Source organism: Copadichromis virginalis, linkage group LG23 (genome assembly GCF_057382275.1).
Source record: "Copadichromis virginalis isolate Kocher_CV1m ecotype Utaka linkage group LG23, C_Virginalis_male_GT1.1, whole genome shotgun sequence".
Taxonomy (NCBI): domain Eukaryota; kingdom Metazoa; phylum Chordata; class Actinopteri; order Cichliformes; family Cichlidae; genus Copadichromis; species Copadichromis virginalis.
In genome coordinates this window covers 47,321,442-47,341,682 of record NC_140639.1, presented here as the reverse complement: position 1 = coordinate 47,341,682, position 20,241 = coordinate 47,321,442, and the positions used below count along the sequence as shown (strand labels likewise).

The 20,241-nt window shown below is 40.7% G+C and overlaps 1 protein-coding gene, 3 long non-coding RNA genes and 2 other non-coding genes across 6 annotated transcripts; 3 read left to right on the top strand and 3 right to left on the bottom strand.

Annotated features, from left to right (window-relative positions):
• On the bottom strand, positions 1-5,202 carry LOC146681874 (uncharacterized). The gene is made up of 2 exons (XR_014917847.1): positions 4,559-5,202; positions 1-2,614 (listed from the first exon to the last, which is right to left on the bottom strand). It is a non-coding gene; the product is annotated as an uncharacterized LOC146681874 (long non-coding RNA).
• A 42-nt stretch (positions 5,203-5,244) lies between these two features.
• LOC146681873 (uncharacterized) lies at positions 5,245-8,292 on the top strand. Its single transcript, XM_085447606.1, has one exon. It carries the CDS (start codon positions 5,479-5,481, stop codon positions 7,813-7,815), a length of 2,337 nt encoding a protein of 778 aa, XP_085303732.1. The 5' UTR covers positions 5,245-5,478; the 3' UTR covers positions 7,816-8,292.
• A 347-nt stretch (positions 8,293-8,639) lies between these two features.
• On the bottom strand, positions 8,640-8,758 carry LOC146681872 (5S ribosomal RNA). The gene has a single exon (XR_014918441.1). It is a non-coding gene; the product is annotated as a 5S ribosomal RNA (ribosomal RNA).
• Positions 8,759-9,077: 319 nt separating this feature from the next.
• LOC146681871 (5S ribosomal RNA) lies at positions 9,078-9,196 on the top strand. The gene has a single exon (XR_014918439.1). It is a non-coding gene; the product is annotated as a 5S ribosomal RNA (ribosomal RNA).
• A 3,221-nt stretch (positions 9,197-12,417) lies between these two features.
• Positions 12,418-17,798, bottom strand: LOC146681870 (uncharacterized). Its single transcript, XR_014917914.1, has 3 exons — positions 17,671-17,798; positions 17,321-17,433; positions 12,418-13,301 (listed from the first exon to the last, which is right to left on the bottom strand). It is a non-coding gene; the product is annotated as an uncharacterized LOC146681870 (long non-coding RNA).
• Positions 13,635-19,963, top strand: LOC146681869 (uncharacterized). Its single transcript, XR_014917915.1, has 3 exons — positions 13,635-15,065; positions 18,235-18,292; positions 18,478-19,963. It is a non-coding gene; the product is annotated as an uncharacterized LOC146681869 (long non-coding RNA).
• Positions 19,964-20,241: the final 278 nt, after the last annotated feature.

The window sequence follows — 20,241 nt, the reverse complement described above, 5'->3', positions numbered from 1 at the left end:
TCTGAATGCAAGCAGTGCGTTTATTTACAGTGAATGGAAAATAACAATAAATCCGCAGTGCGTTCCCGACTCCCGTGAAATGTCCTCTTCCCAGTGCTAGTGTTCCTTGTCTCCGCTCCTCAGTGTCTGAGCACCCCGTGCTCGCTGCCCTCTCGTCTCCACGCTTCTCCTGGGGAGATAACAAACAGGCAGCCGTAAGACACATACAATGCGGCAGACTATCCGTACTGACTGGCCGAGAGACTAACGTGAAGTCACGCAATGATCCAGCGTCAGAGAGAGCGCCACCGCATTCTTAAGTAGCTCCTCCGACAAGGCTTGATCAGCTGTGTGATGGTCTTCAGGTGTGGCCAACCACCTGGCAGGGCCACACCCACCAGGCCTGAAGGTGCCTGTAAACAGGTGCTCTCAGAAACTCCGGCATCCACACACACACACACACACACACACACACACACACACACACCTGCAAGCAGGGAGAAGGAGGGACAGCACACCAAAAACACACATGTCCATAACTGCTGGGTCGTTTAGACTCCTGAGCTGTGCACGAGGGGTCGACCACCCACTGGAAGGCCGGGCACTCGTTTTCAACCGTAATATACCTGATGTGCTCAGGTAACCTGTAGCGCCATGAAACCTCTGTCACACCAGGGCGCATAAAAAATGATGCTTTAAGAGACTGATGGGATCGGGCAGCAGGGAAAACATCCACAAAATGCTACCTTCAGTTTTTAAGTAGAGTCATTACATGCTTGTTAAAAGCAAACTCTCATATAGTTTTTAATGTGCTTCTTTCATTACAATGACTAGATAAAGAATGTGGCACTGTCTCTATTTAACACTGGCTACCCCAAAATGTTTCCAAACCTTCAACCGTAACTTTCACTGAGAGATTTTTAGATACGGTTATTGAAGCTGTGGGGTTAATTTTTTAAGTAACACGAGACGAGAGGCAGCAGCATACACACAGAGCATCAGTGATAGAAAGCTAGGCTAACATAGGGTAGCTACCTGTTCAAGGAGAAACATGTATAGGCCCATCTCAAGTGCCAGTGAACATCTAAATGATTCAGGGAAGACTTTGGAGAAAGTGCTGTGGGGAGATGAAACGAAATTATGTGGCTTTAACTGACCTTTTGAAATAGGAGTGTGATGCAAAAAATAGCATCCCTGCAGTCAAGCAGAGAGATGGAAACATTATGATGTGGGCTACAGGACGACTTAGTCGGGGTTCCAAGCAGTCAGGAAATGTGACATCGTCAGACTGCAGGCCACGGATTGGCTTTTGTCTTTCACTAAAATCAAAACTGCAGTTTTTTTAAAACCCTGCAACAAGGCAAATAGCTGCACAACACCGTGGTTTCCAAGTGTGACAAAAAGCCACAGATACATCATCGCTGCGACGTCTTCCTTTGTTGTGGCATTCGTGTTGCTCATAAATGACAACATGGACATCGGGCCGCTTTGCTGTAATGACCCCACGCACATTAGGTGGTACTTGATTGTAATGGAAAATGAGTCACAGCAAGCTGATCTGAGTATGTACTAATGGAGAAGTGCTATAAGATCACGGAGTGGTCTAGTCAGTCTCCAGACATCAGTACTGTAGAAAATCTGTGGAGGGAGCTGAAGTTTCAACTTTCCAAGTGGCAGTCAAGAAACTTACAGGATTTAGAGAGTTTCTGTAAGGAGCAGAGGGTTAATGTTTGTGTGTCCTCACTGTAAAGACTGCAGGTTACTGGAGCGTGTCGTGTCATGTTTCCTGTTGCTCTGAGGTGCGTCCAACAAATACACAAATCATTTACCACTAATAATAACACCTCCCCCACTTAAGTGTGTTCAACAGGAAGCTAAAGACTGGTGCTGTTAAAGTGTTCAAAAAACAGCAGGAGCTCGGTGTGAGGCCACAGTGGGCCAAAAAACACAAGATGACCTCCAGCAAGGACAAAATGTATCTGGACGTCTCTGTGAGCATCTGTCTCACTGTGTAAGTGTAGCACAGTGTCTGTGTGTGCATGGCTGGGCAAGAGAAACAGCACAACTGAAAGCCAGCACTCAGACGAGGACCCGGTGCATCGTCTGTCTCATCTCAGCCAGTTTACTTACAAACTCTTTAAGTTTGAATTTTAAAGCCAACAATGTGCACAGGGCAGTGATATTTCAAATGAAGGTAAACTATTCCAATCTCTGCAGCCCCAATTGTGTATCACACACACACTAAGTTCTCCTCCTGCCTTCAGCCCAACCGTTGAGCGCGATGACAAATAAAGCCGCAGAATTTTGCTGCTGTGTAATTAAATTGAGACGTGGGGTCAAAATTCCCACCTAGATTGAGTGAGATGAAATAGAAATCGGCTCTCCTCTAACTGACTTTATAGAAATAATTACATCAGCTGCATTTATAACTGTTATTAAATAACAGCAGCACACGAGAACTAAAGTGTAATCCCAGCACATTTCGCTTCGCTTGCACTGATTCTTTAGAGATGACGACCGTGGTGGGTAATTAAGGGCAAACAATATACAAGTGGCGTGAAAAATGGAGGCTGCATTACCTTTCCAAAGCTTCCTTTCCCGATGGCCCGCAGTATCTGGAAGTGGTCAAAGTTTACTGTGGAGAAAATGAGAAGCAGTTAGTGAGAACGTGTCAGTTTGAGCTGAGCTATAAAACAGGGAACATGACATGTACAGCACTGTGCAAAAGTCTTGAGCCATCCCTCATTTGCTTCCAGGGATCCGGACTTCCCTGTAATCTTTAAAGTGGTATTAAGGAATAGCTCTCCAGGCTTTTTAAAGTGTTTCTGATTTTTAATCAAGGGCTTGTATTTGTCCACTTTTTGTCTGTTAAGACCCTTCACACTAATCTCTGAAACATTCAAACATAAACAGACACCTAAGTCACGGAAAGGACCACAAAACTTAACAAAGAACCAATTTTAAATTGTATCTGTACACATTTACTTGCAGCCTATTGCAAAAAAACAAAAGCCCACATCATTTGTTCTCACTTCTTTAGTTGAAGAATGCAGTTAATAACACCGTTAACACAGACTGACCTGGCAAAACACGAAAAAATAAGGGGGTGGTTCAAGACTTTTGCTCGGTACTGTATGACAAATGCAAATGTGCACTTCACAATGTATCGCTGCACTTCGGCAGTACTGTGCAGATTAAATGTTTTTTCCTTCCCGATGCATGTGAAAGGTTAAGACTTACATCTCCAAATGTACTGGAACTGATTTGAACCAGAGGACTCAGCCACACTGTTACTATGTACTGCATAAACACGTTTACCGATGAAGGTAAATCAGACGCTGTCCTGACTGTGTGGCTAAATTTTGTGCTGAAAGCATCAAATCAATTGAATATGATTAACTTGCTATGAGAGGTTTTTACTCCAAGTGTGACTTTTTCTGGCTTCATACACCTTTCAGGGTCAAATTCAAGCACTTTGTAAGCACGTTTAATGTCCATTTTCAACATTTTCCAGCACATTACCATAAAAAGGATGCATATTTCACTTCGCATCACCTGAGTAAGACCACGTGAAAGGCCAAATGAATAAGTCTTCTCATCAGATATTGATGCTTCTTTCTTATGTGACACAAAAAACAGGAGGAGACAGATCTTTGCTTGTGTTGTTTTTTAAGTTCATTCATTCAAAACTAACTGTAAGACGCTTAACTACATTGCAGTCTGTGTTATTGTTGTAGACCTAATTATCACCTTTAAAGTGTTTGTGCTAATAACATCATGTAGAGTAAGACAGGCATAGAGAACAGCACTGACTGGGAGAGGCTTTGAACACATGACATACTCAGATCAATTCAACACTTTAGACTTTAAAAATGCACAAGCGTCTTTCAAAAACCCATTTATTTAATCTATCATCATTGATATTATTATGTACAGTTAGAATGTACTGTTCATCTCCCTTAAATAAACAGGCAGCCTTAAAGTGTGAAATAGTCACTTGTCTACTGTCTCAGTGGCTGATAGTGCCCCACAGGCCTCAATGTCAGCTCGAAGCCATTATGTTTCAATTGTTTAATGAGAAACAGATTTTGAATGAAAGCGAGGAAACTTCGCTAGCACAAAAAGTGCCTATTCTTTCTTCCCATATGGTTCAGTCATATTACCGTCATTTCCCCCTAAGCTGTTCCCAAAGACACCAGGTTAATACTTGAAAAGGCTGCAGCGATACACAAAAATATCATCAATATTCTGTTTACTTGGTGACAACGTCGCTTTTAGCCTTCAATCAGAAAGCCTGACGTTGGCTAGTTAAGCATCGGGCTAACGTTTAACGCTTTCACTTGAGGGAAGTAACTCGTATTACTGCTACTGCTGTGTAATCTTGGTTCAATTCACAGCATATTCTACAAGTTACCCTGCAATAACTAACTGTTAGAATAGCGCCACCGTATTGTATCGCACTGAGTGCACTTCAATCCTTTATCCCGCGAGTTTGCTAGCTAGCAAAATAATAATACCAATTTTAAACAAATAACATGTGTAACGTACACACTCGAGAAAATTATTTACTAGTACTTACGCAAACTCCCCCGTTGTGAAAACGTACAAATCCTTCTTGTATTTTTCGTTTTCCAGCAAACACTCATTAAAACGGCCTCCAGGCACATTAGCGCACTCACCCCCGACTGATCAGGGAGGGGGTGGGGGGTCACACACTGAAACAGACTAACGTGCAGAGGTACAGCCCAGGCAGACAAATGTTGCTTTTAGACTTTGCGACTCGTTTTATTTCTCTATCTGATAAGAAAACTATTCAATCAGATAGTTCTTTGTGGTGAATGAAATACGGTTACAGTTTCAAGAAGTTTTAAGCACCAAATCCGAAATCCAAGCACTGCAATATTAAAATCCAATTCAATTTCTTGTTTGCTCCGAAATCTACGACATGACTATATACAGAAAAGCTTGACATGGTATGCAAAAAAAAATTCCGAAGACAATACAAATACAAATACATGAACAAAAAATGTTTTAACTGTCAGTTATGTCATTTTAAAATTTTCCAAAACTAACATTTTCTTTGATTGACTGATATTAAATGGATTAGGGTCAAGTTTAGTGTGAACAATATTACACAAACAAGCACGTGTGTGCGCATGCGCACATATTAGAATCCCTTCGATCGCTTCTCATATGTGCGCATGCACACATATTAGAATCGCTTCGATCGCTTCTCATATGTGCGCATGCGCACATATTAGAATCGCTTCGATCGCTTGTGACGTGATAACTTTGCTTTGATCCTTTCTGACGTCATAACTTTGCTTTGATCCAAAACCTATAAATAGAAGCGCTCACCTGTTACTTTATGCTTAACGGACGTTGACCTGCAGCAACTAAAACCCTTTTGAGAAGCTTTGAGAGCAATTTACGAGAGAAACCAAAACAAGTTCAGTTTTGTTTCTCACCAATTCACAGCGCAAACAGACACATTACACCATGTCAGCCAACCCATCCTTCGGCTCAGATGAGCTTGGAATATCTAAAGGGACCATTTTGGGAGATCACCACATGGTGGAGGCTTTCCTTGGAGAAGGAAGCTTTGGTGTTGTAACCAGATGTCGCGATACAAAAAACAACAAAACTGTTGCTGTTAAAGTCAACAAGAGCGACCCTGAAATTCTGCTCCAGGCAAAACTGGAAATTTTCATCCTGGAGCAGCTACGACGCTTGGATCCAGACAGGTGCAACATCGTCGAATGGAACGGCTATTTCCTCGATGGACAGCGCATTTGCCTGAATTTTGAACTCCTCGACCAAAGCCTGTCAGACTACATAGGGGACCGGAATAACCGAGGTCTCCCAATGAGAGAAATCAGGCCAATTTTGAATCAGCTCGCAAATGCTCTATTCCACCTGGGTTCTGTGGGAATAGTGCATGCTGACCTCAAACCTGTCAACATCATGGTTGTGAACCGCAGTGAGTCTCAAGTCAGAGTCAAACTTATAGACTTTGGCATCGCATGTAACACCTCTGCAGTGATTCCTGGTGACTGTGTGGGGACAATTGGTTATTGTGCACCTGAGATTATGCTTGGCACTCCATATGATGAAGCAATTGACATGTGGTCTCTAGGGCTGGTAGCTGTGGAGCTTGCTACAGGGGTGCCTCTCTATCCTGGGGAAGACGATTATGACGTTTTGAAATTCATAATTGAAACCCAGGGTCAGCTACCAGATCATCTCCTAGAGTCTGGCTTGTACACTGACAGCTATTTCATCGAGGATAACCACAAGGAACAGCGCTGGACATTTAAGACCCCAGAACAATTTCAATACGAGACAGATTATCGATCCAAGGAAACTCGATCGATAAAACTTAAGTGTCTCGATGACCTCGAACAACTGCTGAAAGTTAGGCGAGGACCGGAAAATGGCCAAACATTATTTGTAAGGCTAATCAAAGAAATGTTGGCCTTGGATGCAAATCAGCGCATAACACCCTCGGAGGTTCTGAAGCATCCCTTTTTCCACCCTGGCCTCTCAAGGAGAACCCCCTGCACTGACATGAATAGTACAGGGGGAAAACTCCTTGTGCTCTCTCAGCAGCCTTCAAGCTGGAAAAGTCATGGATTGCAAAAATTCAGCTGCAGTTTCCAAAACTCAGTTGAATTTCCTCAAAAAGGAGACATCAACACCTCAGCCAACCCATCTGCCTCTGAAGATGATCTTCAAATAACGGAAGGGACCATTTTAGGAGATCACCACGTGGTAGAGGCTTTCCTTGGAGAAGGAGGCTTTGGTTTGGTAACCAGATGTCGCGATACAAAAAACAACAAAACCGTTGCTATTAAAGTCAACAAGAGCGACCCTGAAATTCTGCTCCAGGCAAAACTGGAAATTTTCATCCTGGAGCAGCTACGACGCTTGGATCCAGACAGGTGCAACATTGTGGAATGGAACGACTATTTCCTCGATGGACAGCGCATTTGCTTGAATTTCGAATTGCTTGACCAAAGCCTGTGGGACTACATTGGGGACCGGAATAACCGAGGTCTCCCAATGAGAGAACTCAGGCCAATTTTGCATCAGCTTGCAAATGCTCTGTTCCACCTGGGTTCTGTGGGAATAGTGCATGCTGACCTCAAACCTGGAAACATCATGGTGCTGAACCACAGTGAGTCTCCCGTCAAAGTCAAACTCATAGACTTTGGCCTCGCATGTCCTGCTTCTGCAGTGATTCCTGGTGACCGTGTGGGGACAATTGGTTATTGTGCACCTGAGCTTATGCTTGGCATTCCATACCACGAAGCAATCGACATGTGGTCTCTGGGGCTGGTAGCTGTGGAGCTTGCTACAGGGGTGCCTCTCTATCCTGGGGAAGACGATTATGATGTTTTAAAATTCATAATTGAAACCCAGGGTCAGCTACCAGATCATCTCCTAGAGTCTGGCTTGTACACTGACAGCTACTTCATCGAGGATAACTACAACAAACAGCGCTGGACATTTAAGACCCAAGAACAATTTCAATACGAGACACATTATCGATCAAAGGAAACTCGATATATAAAACTTAAGTGTCTCGATGACCTCGAAAAACTGCTGAAAGTTAGGCGAGGACCGGAAAATGGCCAAACATTATTTGTAAGGCTAATCAAAGAAATGTTGGCCTTGGATGCAAATCTGCGCATAACACCCTCGGAGGTTCTGAAGCATCCCTTTTTCCACCCTGGCCTCTCAAGGAGAACCCCCTGCACTGACATGAATAGTACAGGGGGACAAAACCTTGTGTTCTCTCAGCAGCAATCATCGTTTGGGTGGCCAGAATTCTAGGGGAGCTAGAAATTCTTGTGGAAAAAAAGCCCAAAACAATAACATCAACAAAAACAACCAATGAATGTGGTCTTAAACTTGGGCACAATTTGGCTTGAAATCCATCAACTAATCTCTCAATATTCAAAGCGGAGCAGCAGACAACTTACCATCACATCAGTCCTTCAATCAGACCTACAACAAACGTCTTCAGTCTCTCACCCCAACCGGTCGCAGCAGATGGCCGCCCCGACCTGAGCCTGGTTCTGCCGGAGGTTTCTTCCTGTAAAAAGGGAGTTTTTCCTTCCCACTGTCGCCAAAGTGCTTGCTCATAGGGGGTCATATGATTGTTGGGTTCTCTGTATGTATTATTGTAGGGTCTACCTTACAATAATACATACAGCCTTGAAGTGACTGGTGATGTGATTTGCTGCTGAATCAATTCGGAACTAATTGGAAATCTGGATATTAATTAAATAAACCTGCTTTGACCATCAATTAATTGTTGTTTGAAATTCTTTATAAATATATAAATATAGTGCCACTCTTCTACTGTTTAAATTGCAACTGTTTAAAACTGACTAATTTATTCATACACTTGAGCATAAACACACGCACAGTAAATGGCCTGTACTTGTACAGCGCTTTACTTAGTCCCCAAGGACCCCAAAGAGCTTTACACTACATTCAGTCATTCACACATTCACACACACATTCACACACTGATATTCTCATGTTAAAAATATAGAAAAAGGATTTTATCACCCATAAATGTTAACTTCTCATGCCTCTTAGCACAAGCAGGAGCAGAAGCGCCCTCTGCAGTTTGTGTGTGTAAGTGCAAAAGCTTACAGCACCTGGTATTCCCAGGCGGTCTCCCATCCAAGTACTGACCAGGCCCGACCCTGCTTAGCTTCCGAGATCAGACGAGATCGGGCGTGTTCAGGGTGGTATGGCCGTAAGCGAAAGCGTTGCTATATAAAGGGCATTTTATAAGTGGCAAGTGTCTCACAGTTTGATATATATTATTGTGCCAAGCTTTATATGTTACAGCGAAAGCATGCAGCTATTCGTTGTTAACTGCAGCTTCAACACTGAGCTGCAGAAATACTTTTCCCACAGTAACATCTCCATAATAACATATGTTAGATTATTATAGAACCGTGTGTTTTGTAATTCTAACATTTTTGTCATTTGGAGACTTTAACTTCTATATAGAAGAGAAAACGTGTGCATGTGTCATCACAGCATGTTTAAAAAGGCTGTTTCTGTGCTCTTCTTTCGCTTACGGCCATACCACCCTGAACACGCCCGATCTCGTCTGATCTCGGAAGCTAAGCAGGGTCGGGCCTGGTCAGTACTTGGATGGGAGACCGCCTGGGAATACCAGGTGCTGTAAGCTTTTGCACTTCCACACACAAACTGCAGAGGGCGCTACTGTTTAGTAAGAAACTTCATGACCTCTCTTCTAATTTTTTGCTTGTGTACCGTTAAAAAATTAAAACAACAATCATCTCTGCAGCTTATTGGAGACACCTTTGTGATTCTGTTGTAGAGCAGAGCAGAGGCAGACATTTGATACACCCGGGGCTTAGCCCTAAAGGGTAGTATGCATCTGGGACTTGGGGGGTGGGGGGGAAGAAATGACTGAAAGATTAATTGGCTCTGTTTTGAGTTCATATTCATATAGGGAAAAATATATCACATGTGCAGGACACCTTAAAGTAGTTTTTTAATTAAGCAGCAAGGCAGAACAAAGTCGGGGCTGTATCAAGACACGAGGACTAAACCCCAATTCAACCAGACCCAGAACTGATCCGGAATTAAAACAGGACTACAACAGTTCAGAAGCAGGACTACTTAGGATTTAACCAAGACAGAACCAGAATCAGAGCTAGATGATAGTAGCACTAAAAATCATCATAGACCTGCACTACACTTATTTTTTAATTCTACCAAAGTCCACTATTTAGATTCAGAAAAGTTTAGATAATTATTTAACCTTGTTGTGCAAACAAGCCTGCAAAACTTAATAAATATAGAATTTGAAAAATAACAAACCTAAAAAGAAACACTAGGTACGAGATACATGAGGACCTATGATACGCTGATACTTTTGGTAAACAACCATTTGACTAACATGTGTGTCTCACCTGCTCTTGTTCATCTGCTCTGTCCTCTCTCTCTCTCTCTCCCTCCCTCTCTCTCCCTCTTTGTGCTGACAATCAAACCAAACACCAACATCATCAAATATACAGTTGAAACCAGATATTTACAAACTCTTCAGATAAAAACAAAAACACTTTTTTAATTGTAACATCAAATCAGACTAAATGTTTATTTTTTATGTTGATAAATATAAAAAACATATTTGTTAACTTTAAGAGTAAAGAGAGAAACTGTCTGTATTTCTTAATTGTAAATGGCACCAAATTGTATTCAAACTGAGCCACACTTATGGAGCTCCACAGTTCTTTTCCAGGTGTTTTGGTTGACATCTCTTGATGTTCCCATGTCAAAGAAACAGGCTCTGTGTTTTGCCTTATATGCATCCACAGGTGTGCCACCAACCTATCAGAAGCTTCTTCAGCTCAGAATGGAATCGTCTGGAGTTTTCTTATTAATTAACAATAAACTTAGTGTATATGTGCTCCTAAATTTGGTGAAAGTGATAAAAAAGAGACAGCTCTCTCTCTTTAACTAATTCAAAATATATTTCAATATTTATTTATGCAAAACAAAACAAGTTTACTCTAAATTGATGTTGTACAGTAAAAAAATGTTCTTGTGTTTTCCATAAAGTGTATGTAAATATCTGGTTTCAACTGTGAATGTACTGCTGTGTATTGAAATTCCTTTTGTTTTGCATAGAAATATACTGAACAACATACAAAGCATAATATATAAAATAACATCTACCAGAGTTTTTCTTTGAAAGAAGCTCCTTATGTCCAGTCTTGTATATCAGTGCATAACTGAAACCGATTTATTTAGCCGTGGAGGGAAACAACTGAAAATATGAAATAAACACACATGTAAGCTGAGACTCTCTAAAGAAACAGCATTGTTGTTGTTCGGCTTTTCATTTCACCTTTTGTTGATTCACTTGAAGAGCAAGTAACGTAATATGGGTCAAGTGATCAGTTTGATATCAATCTTTTGTGATGCACCGTCATATTTACATTATTTGTACAGTACGAATGATTTGCTTTGGAACCTGGTCAAACTTCAGTTCTCTGTCTGCCTCGCTGCGCTTCTCCAACAGCGCACTCGCAGGCAGCAGCTGCCCCGCCCCCTCGCTCAGTGCCTGAGCTGGGATCATACCAATATTAAGGGGAAAAGTTCACAGCAAATGTCTTTAGTGGCAGGAAGGATCGATTCTTCACCAATAGTGAATGACTTTTTAGCCTTAGCAATACGGTTAGCCACCAAGTATGATGCTCTCAGTGCACTTGTATTTGTTGTTGTGGAGGCCCTCAGTAATGGCTTCTGTCCCTGTTGTTCCTGCTTTTTTCTTTTAAACTAGTCCAAAGGCTTGTTTTTTAATGTCGGGTGCTTGGTCTCCAAGTGACGAAGCAGTTTTGAAGGCTTCATTGCCTCACTGGAGAGCTGGTCTCCACATATATTATGCAGAGCGGGCTTGGTGCATGGGAATCACTTGTTGCAATATATCCACTTGTTGTCTGTTAAATGCAGCTTTCTTTTTCTTAGTAGTTGTCATAGACTCTTCTTCTGTCTCCTCACTGGGCCTTTTTTCCTTTGCAAAGAAACCCTCCAAAGACATCTGTTTTTTACTAATTTTGCTAGTTTGTGGGTTTAATATTAACTAATGTATCTTGACATGCGTCAAGAGTCAGTCATAGACTGAAGTAACTGAGAGAATTCAGTCTTTTTCCAAATAAAACACTGTTCAGAGTCGGATAATAAATAAAACGGAAATAATGTAAGTTATTTATTTTTTCTGTGCGGTACGAGCTTCAACTCTCTTGACCCGGTACCAAACGACTCAAGGCCTGGTACCGGTCCGTGGCCCGGGGGTTGGGGACCGCTGCTATAGACTACAGTGTACGCTCTACACCTACTTACTGGTTTTTGTTGCACCAGTCTGCATCTCCCAATTACTTTGTGTGTTTCGCTTACAGCTCCGCACCACCCAGGCGGCAAAAAATGTGCATGTTCTTTGTGATCTCGTAACCAATGCCCTCTGCCGTCAAAGTCGAGAATTAGTTAATGGGCATCATGTGACTAGTGGAAGCCAGATCCTTTTATTTAGCAAAATTGGGGTTATTAGTTAAATGTTATTGTTGAGGGGCACAGACAGCACATGTACACAGATTAAAAAATAGTAATGCCTCAAGAACAGGGCTCTTGGGACGTCCAAGAGGAAAGGGGCAAATGCTCAAGCCCCCTCCGTTATGGCAACGACGTTTACACTTTTGTCTTTTAGACATTTAGAAAAGTCTTAGAAATGAATCGCATGCCAAAATGAAAACAAAAAAATTGGATGACATTAAAAACAAAAGAAACAAGAGACAGGGCGCTGAATAAGAACTTGTCAGCTTGTGAGTCTTGTAACTGGTGATGCTCCAAATGTTAAAAAATAAATATATAAAAACCAACAAACACCAAAAAGTGACTTTTATTATATGCTTATCCTGTGATCAGATAAAAAATATTTTATTAGAAGCAAGCTGGATCTAAGAGATTATTTCTACACAGCATCCTACAGTCAGTACAATTAATATGTCGGTATTGGTGGGATGAATATAAAATTCCCTCATCAGAAGGAAATAATAGTTTTATGTTATTTCATGTAACGTGTGAAGAAATAGAGGTTGATCACATGTTAAAAAATGTATATACTTATTGCTAAGACAGACTCAAATAAAAACGTATAATGAAGAAGACGTTTCCAGCGACGTTTAGTTAGAGCTGATGATAAATGTTGCTCTTTTGTTATCTCAGAAATGTATATTTGTGGGTACAGAAGTAGAGCGCATGGGGATTTTTCCTATAGTTGCATTATTGGATTCAAAGGTCATTTCATCACCACAATAGTGCACAGGTAACTTTCCTTCACATTTGACCACAACTATTCTGTTAGTGAGAAGTGTGCCTTTATACTGACATTTGGGTTTCCTGGCTCCATTGTTCTTTAGGTCACATCTAACAATGCGAAACTTTGCTACACTCTTTGTCGTGCCATTCGTCTGATCATATCTTCCTTGACCGTTACAAATGGCTTTGACCTGTTTGTAATCACTGAGGATGAATGTGTTAACATCCTTACATTTGTTTCGATCAGCATATATTTTCTTTTTTTTCATTTCTGTATCACATTTTTTCACGCTCATCTTGGCATCTACATGCTGTCGTCTAAACTTTTCATAATTTGTTTCATTCAGTCGCTTCTCAATTCGGTTGGGTTGAAGATTGGCTGGTTTTGAGAGTCCAGTAACAAAGGGCAGCACAAGCAGCAAACAGGTAAACATGATCCTCATTGTTTCCTGGAGAGAGAAAAACAGGAACATTTTCCAGATCAAGAATTTAATGCAACAAAAGCGTCATCACTGTAGTGGCAGAAGTAAGTATTTGATCCCCTGCTGAATTTGTAAATTTGTTCCCTTATGAAGAAATGAACAGTCTCTATTTTTTGTGGATGTTTTATTTTACTGGAGAGAGACATGAACACCAACAGAAAAAAAACACAATACATGATTTCTTTTCACTGATTTGCATATAATTGAGTGAAGTAAGTTTTTGATCCTCGACAACCCAACAAGCGTTCTGTGGCATGAACTGAGCCCACTTTGTTTGGAGGAAGAGAAATGCCGAGTGTAACCCACAGAACATCATCCCCACTGTCAAGCACAGAAGTGGAAACATTATACTGTGGGGCTGTTTTTCTGCCAAGGATACAAGACGACTTCACCACACTGAGGCGGCCAGTAGATGGAGCCATGTACTGCAAAATCTTGGACAAGAACCACTTTCTCTCAGGCAAAAGACTGAAGATGTGTCATCGATGGGTCTTCCAGCATGACAATGGCCTAAAACATACCACTGATGCAACAAAGGTGTGGCTAAAGAAGAAGCACAAGGACATGGAGTGGAGCTAAGGCAGTCTCCAAACCTCAGTCCTGAAGAAAATCTGTGGAGGGAGCTGAAGCTTAAAGTTACCAAACAGCAGCAAAGAAATCTAAAGAATTTAGAGAGTTTGTGGAAGGAGGAGTGGAAAAAAATCCCTCCTGAGATGTGAGCAAACCCAGTGACCAACTACAAGAAACATATTACCGCAGTGCTAGGCAATAAAGGTTTCTCCACCAAGTACTAAGTTGTGTTTGAGATCAAATACTTACTTCACTCAGTGACATATAAATCAATTCATTTATTTTAGCAAATACATTTTTTATTCAATTTTGGTTGATATTCTGTCTCATTACATCAAAATGAAAATACTTTAAAAAAAAAATTAGAGACTGATTATTTAATATAAGTGAACAAACTTACAAACTCAGCAGAGGATCAAATGATTATTTCCCCCCAGATAATAGCTTCTTTTTATGACCAGCTTTTCTCTTTTTTGTCTTTTTGAAAAGTTGCTGGCCAACAAAGTTTTATTCATTTATTCAAAATAAAAAAAAAAAAAAATAATAATAATAATAATAATAAAAAAGTTTTATTCATAGATGTTTTTTGCATTAGATAAATTTGCAAACTGAACTCCACGCTTCCAGAACCTCTCAGTTTGTTCTTGTTTCTTTATTGACTTATATAGAAACCCACATAAGTTTGTTTAACTTATGTAACAAATGAATAAAGCAACTAAATTTAAGTAAAAGGATAATTTTAGTATTTCTGATCCATTCTTTACAGAATTTTTTCAAATCATTTTCAAACATTCAGATTTGTCTTTTATTTTCTTGTTAAACCTCATAAACGGTGAACTAAAAACCCTGGAGTATGGTTTGAAACGTTGATATTTTAGTCTGAAAAGGAGCATGTTTCGCTTTCTGGAAGCGTTTATGTTGAAACTGGAGCACTAATCAGTACTTCTCCACACCTGTGGTGCACGCGCTGCGCAGACCCCGTCGGGTATGCGCTGCAGAGCATGCGCGCCAGAGGAGGGGGCTGACTTACTTGAGCAGGAAGCGCGGACTGAGAGACAAGTCGAAAAGAAAAGACGGAAGATCGCTGATGAGGAAAAGCAGAAAGAAATAATTTAACTGAGCTTGAAATGAAACAAGAGCTAGCGAATCTCTGCTGGACAGGTAATTACCGCTGTTTGGTTTAATATTCTATTTTAAACAGTGTAACTATGAACTAAGACGAATACGGATCATATATTTTCATACAGGTATGTTCCAGGTTGATGTTTGCGTGTCTTCACTGTAAAGACCGCAGGTTATTGGAGAGTGCCTGAAAGGAATATATGCGCCAAGGATCATTTAAAAAATAATAATTAAAGTAAATGAAACTAACTAAAAACATGTGTCATTACTTTCTTATTCCTTTTAATGATGACTTTTAAAATCATTAAATGATAAAATAAAATAAAAATAAAAAATCAATATCAATATGACAGCTTCCAAAAATTCAATATCAAAACCAGTCTAATTTTTACTTTAGTAAATATTTTGAAACTTTTCAGAGAGCCACGGAGGACATGTTGAACAATAATATTGTGTAATTTTTAAAAGTATTACTTGATTTTTTTAAAACAGGAAATTGTAATCATTTACATACATTTGGTAGCATGTAGACATTATGAAGGGGCTGCTTTACCTAATAATTTTTTACATTCACAAGATTAAACTTGACTTTTTTCACGAAGACACAAATAAAATTGTGGAGTTTGCTGGTAAGACCTTATAATCTTAGAAATATTTGAATATGCCTGCATAGCAGCTCATTTGGGGTGATCGTGGCTCAAGAGTTGGGAGTTCGCCTTGTAATCTGAAAATTGCCGGTTCGAGCCCCGGCTCGGACAGTCTCGGTTGTTGTGTCCTTGGGCAAGACACTTCACCTACTGGTGTTGGCTAGAAGGGTCGATGGCGCGATATGGCAGCCTCGCTTCTGTCAGTCTGCCCCAAGGCAGCTGTGGCTACAACTGTAACTGCCTCCACCAGTGTGTGAATGACTGGGTGTGTAAAGCGCTTTGGGGTCCCTAGGGGGGACTAGTAAAAGCGCTATACAAATACAGGCCATTTACCATGTGACAGAAGTTTTTATGTAAAGTAGTGGAAATTAACAACAAGTCATTTAAATAAATTTGATGATTTTTTTAACTCTCAGTTGATGAGTTCATGAGTAGGGCAGGGTATCGTCACTGATTTCTAGAATCGATTCGCTTCCAATTCACAAGGTACCGAATCAGTTCGATCCACGATTCGATTCGATTTGAATCTGGGAAATTTGGACAGTCAGAAATATTATAATTCAGATCAGTACAGTACATTTTATTGTATCTATAAAAAGGAAGCTGACACACACAAGACGTTATCAGAGGTGTGAGCGTCACAGCAGATGCCTTTGTGTCAAAGTAGCTGAAGATAAAACACAGAAAAACATGAAGGTGGTTTTACTGTTCTGGGATTTTATAAAAATATTCTGCAGTACATCAAAAATGAAAGAAAACCATTAATCAACATATGAACGTTACCTCTGACATTACCGCGGTTTTATTAGAGACACGGCTAAGCGTTTTGCATTTTGCATAATTTTAAAAAGTTTACATTTGTTTAGTATTGAACGGCAGAAATTGGGTTTTCTTTTCGGAAGTAAGTAAAACAGCAGCTGACAGCCTGTAAACAACGGTAGACTTCTGTGTAACAAGCAAGACAACAGACAGACAGAGAGAGAGAGCTGTGCATCGTGGTGGAAGCAAAACAGCAAAAGTCAGAGTGAATTCATGACGATGTTTATGTGAAGCGTAGTTTGCTGCTTCGTTTGCTGCTGGTTCAGTCAATGTTGTTTGGAGAGAGATAAAACTAACAGCTTTATGATCAGCGCAAAAAGGGCGTGAACACAAAGCGCGGACCCGCCGACAAATCAGAATCAGCGAGCTGTCGGCTTTCAGCCCCGACTGTGAGAAAGGCGACATCTAACTGATTCTGATCCGCGCTCCGCGCTGTGTGTTTACATCTTTGTGCAGAATCCGTGTTCCTGCTCTCATTTACTGTCTTAGCTGTTTGGTGGTTGTTGAAAGTTTGTGATCTTTCACCAGAGATTCTGGCACTTTGGGCAAAATAAATTTATATTAAAAAAAATCAATTCAGGATTTTAATGGATTGATTTCACGCTATCCAAGCCAGAATCGATTTTAATCGATAAATCGATTATAAAAACCCACCCCTATTCAGGAGGTGTATCTAAAGACAACTTCTCTACTTGCATCCACACATTGAACCTTACAGAGGGAAACGGTCATTGCACTCAGTCATGACAACATTCTTGCTAAATATAATTATTTATATTATAAAGATATGAAACTTTTAAGCAAACTTTTCCAACTGAGGACACTTACCGTACTTTTTGCTTTACTGATCAGTGGTTGGTAGATTAACCTGCAGGAGTTCAGGCACGAGTCAGTCGTCTGGAACAGCGGATGGTGAAGATGTCTTCAGTAAATGAAATGCTCTAAAGGGGGAATTAAAATTGAACATTATTTGAACATAAATAAAAAAAGATAGGCCTCTGCCTGTGCATGCACATTTCTTATGTACGATATTCATGGTCACAGAACCCAGATGATGCATGTTTTAAAGCCCATATCTGGTTAGTGAATGTGAGTATAAGTGTGGCAGGAGATCGAGTTATTCAAAATAAACATGCTGTCTATAAAAGATTTTAAATATGCAAATAAAAAGTTCTTACCAAACGAGGAGTCAAGATGAGCAGAGACCAGGTCTAGTGCAGCTCAGCTGTTGTTAAATTCTACCTGAGCAGGTTGGAGCTCATTTGTGTCACAGACAAGTAAAACTTTGGGGGCTTCAGCTTTTAAACATTTCAGCAGCCCCACCTTAAATTAACTAGCATCAGTGTCTACATCACCAGCCCACCAGTTAGCACTGCTCTGTTTGTGGTTCAGAACATGCTGCAAACATGATGTGAGGACCAGTGACCACAGCTGCAGATGCAGGTTGTCTTTCATAGCTCGCGTTACAACAATTGCAGCTATTTTTTTTTCCAATTCAATAAACCACATGTTTTAAAAATAAGTAAATTAATAAAATATTGACATTTGTGAAAAAAGTGCAGAAACGGCCTTTTGGCTTAGTTTTTGTTAAGTAAATAATGGCACGGTGTAATATATCACGTGTTGTTATTCCCCCGATGTTGTATACACCTAATTTTAAAGTGGGCACTAAGACTCTATTGTAGAGTCTGACAGCAGCTGGAAAGATATCTGAAATTTCTCCTCGCACACTGTTGTTGCAGCAGCGTGTCACTGTAGGAGCTGCTCAGTGCTGCTAGGATGACCTGCATGTGGTGGGAGGTGGGTTTTTGTTTTATTTTTAATATCCTGTCCTATCTGCCAGCTTTTGCAATCAGAATTGTGACCTGAATGCATTGTGGTGCAGAGCACATTTTGCTTTTGCAAGATCAGCTACTTAGAATCTCTATAGGCTCCTCTTGTTCATGTGACTATGTTATCTGTTTATTTATTCATTTCTATTTCAGTTATTACACTGGTATAGTATGACTATGTCACCTGCAGCCTCCAGCAGTACCAGTTACCTGAGACCACACATCTCAGCGACGTGTGCGTGCCCATCCCAGCAGGGGAAAGAGGGAAGCCCCAGCTGTCCCAGCAGAACACACCATAAAAGATGATTGATGTCACCCCAGAGTCATAGACGGTCTTCAGAAACTCCAAAACAATTGAATCTAGCCTTCTAGGTGTCCATCAGGTGTGATGTCAGAGCCACCAGCCTGCAGCTGTTGTTCATTTACATCTGCCTAATTGATCATTTATCCTCAGCACACTTTTCAGTTCCCTTGCTGAAACTGGACAATATGTAAAGTCTAAATTCAAACAAAGGTTGGGGAAACCTGCACTGAGCCGAGACAGAAGAAGTCTGAAGTCGAACTCGGATGAGTGACAGAGCGTTCCTGCTACTGAAAACTCTACGCCCAGATGAACAAAATGAACTTTTCGGGGCAGGTCCCCAGATGTTTTCTCTTCTCAGAATCCTCTTCACAGATCGTATCTCTTTTATCTGACATACAGTCATGTGGAAAAGAGTGTTTTCATGGGAATCTATAGAGTACTCTGAAAAACTAAGCACTGTACATGAGTGAGTAGCTTGTAGAGCCACCTTTTAGCAGCAGTAGTGTCACCAAATTGTTTCTGTATGACTCTTAGTCTGTCACACGGTTGTGCAGGACTTTTGGCTGACGTTTCTTTACATCGTTTCGTCAGTTCATTGAGGTTTGTGGTATTTGTTTATGTACAGCCCTCTTAAGTTCCCAGCACTGTTTTTCAGGTTGAGGTGTGGACTGTGACCTGGTCATTGCAACACCTTGATTCTGTTGTAGCTCTGCTGATGTGCTTGGGATCTTTGTCCTGCTGCATTACCAAAACTCAGTTTTGACTGTAGAGTACTTGGTATACAAGGGACTTCATGGAAAACTCAATGACTGCAAGGGCCCAGGTTCTGTAGCTGCAAGACAAGCTCAAATCATCACCCCTTCACCACCATGCTAACAGCTGGTATGCGGTGTTTGTGCTGTTATGCTTTGCAAATTTGCTACTAAACTTGCAGCCATGCTGTCATGCTGTTTTTAGAGAGCAGAGACTGTCTCCTTGCAACCCTTCCAAACAAGCCACACTTATTCAAACTTTTTCTAATTGTCATGGCCTCTAACATTTAACTTGCTAACTGAGGCCTGTAGAGTCTGAGATGTAGCTTCTGGATTTTTGAGCTTTTTCTGAGAACTGCACAGTTTGACCCTGGGGTGAATTTTCTGGGTCATCCGTTCCTGGGAACATTATGACATTGTGTTAACAAACACCTGAATACTCCAGACCAGCAAACTGACAAAATGTTTGCTTTTATTGAGCTGCTCACATATGCTGATGAGCAATTATTCAAATGCAGTGGATTAGCAGCATCTGGCTGTTAATCACCTTCTAATTTGCATTGAAGCAATAAAGGTGCTTTCTGAATAATATGAGCTGTCTGGTGTGGTATTCATATTTAAAGTGAATAATCAGAATCAGATTACTTTAATAATCCCTAAGATAATTATGTGGATTACAGTTGCTCCAAGTGTGTGTGTGTGTGTGTGTGTGTGTGTGTGTGTGTGTGTGTGTGTGTGTGTGTGTGTATCTATCTGTCTATCTATCTGTCTATCTATCTATCTATCTATCTATACACACGAATCACACAATCACACATATCAAGAGGTGAGGGGAAATGTGTGTGACTGACATTTACAGTT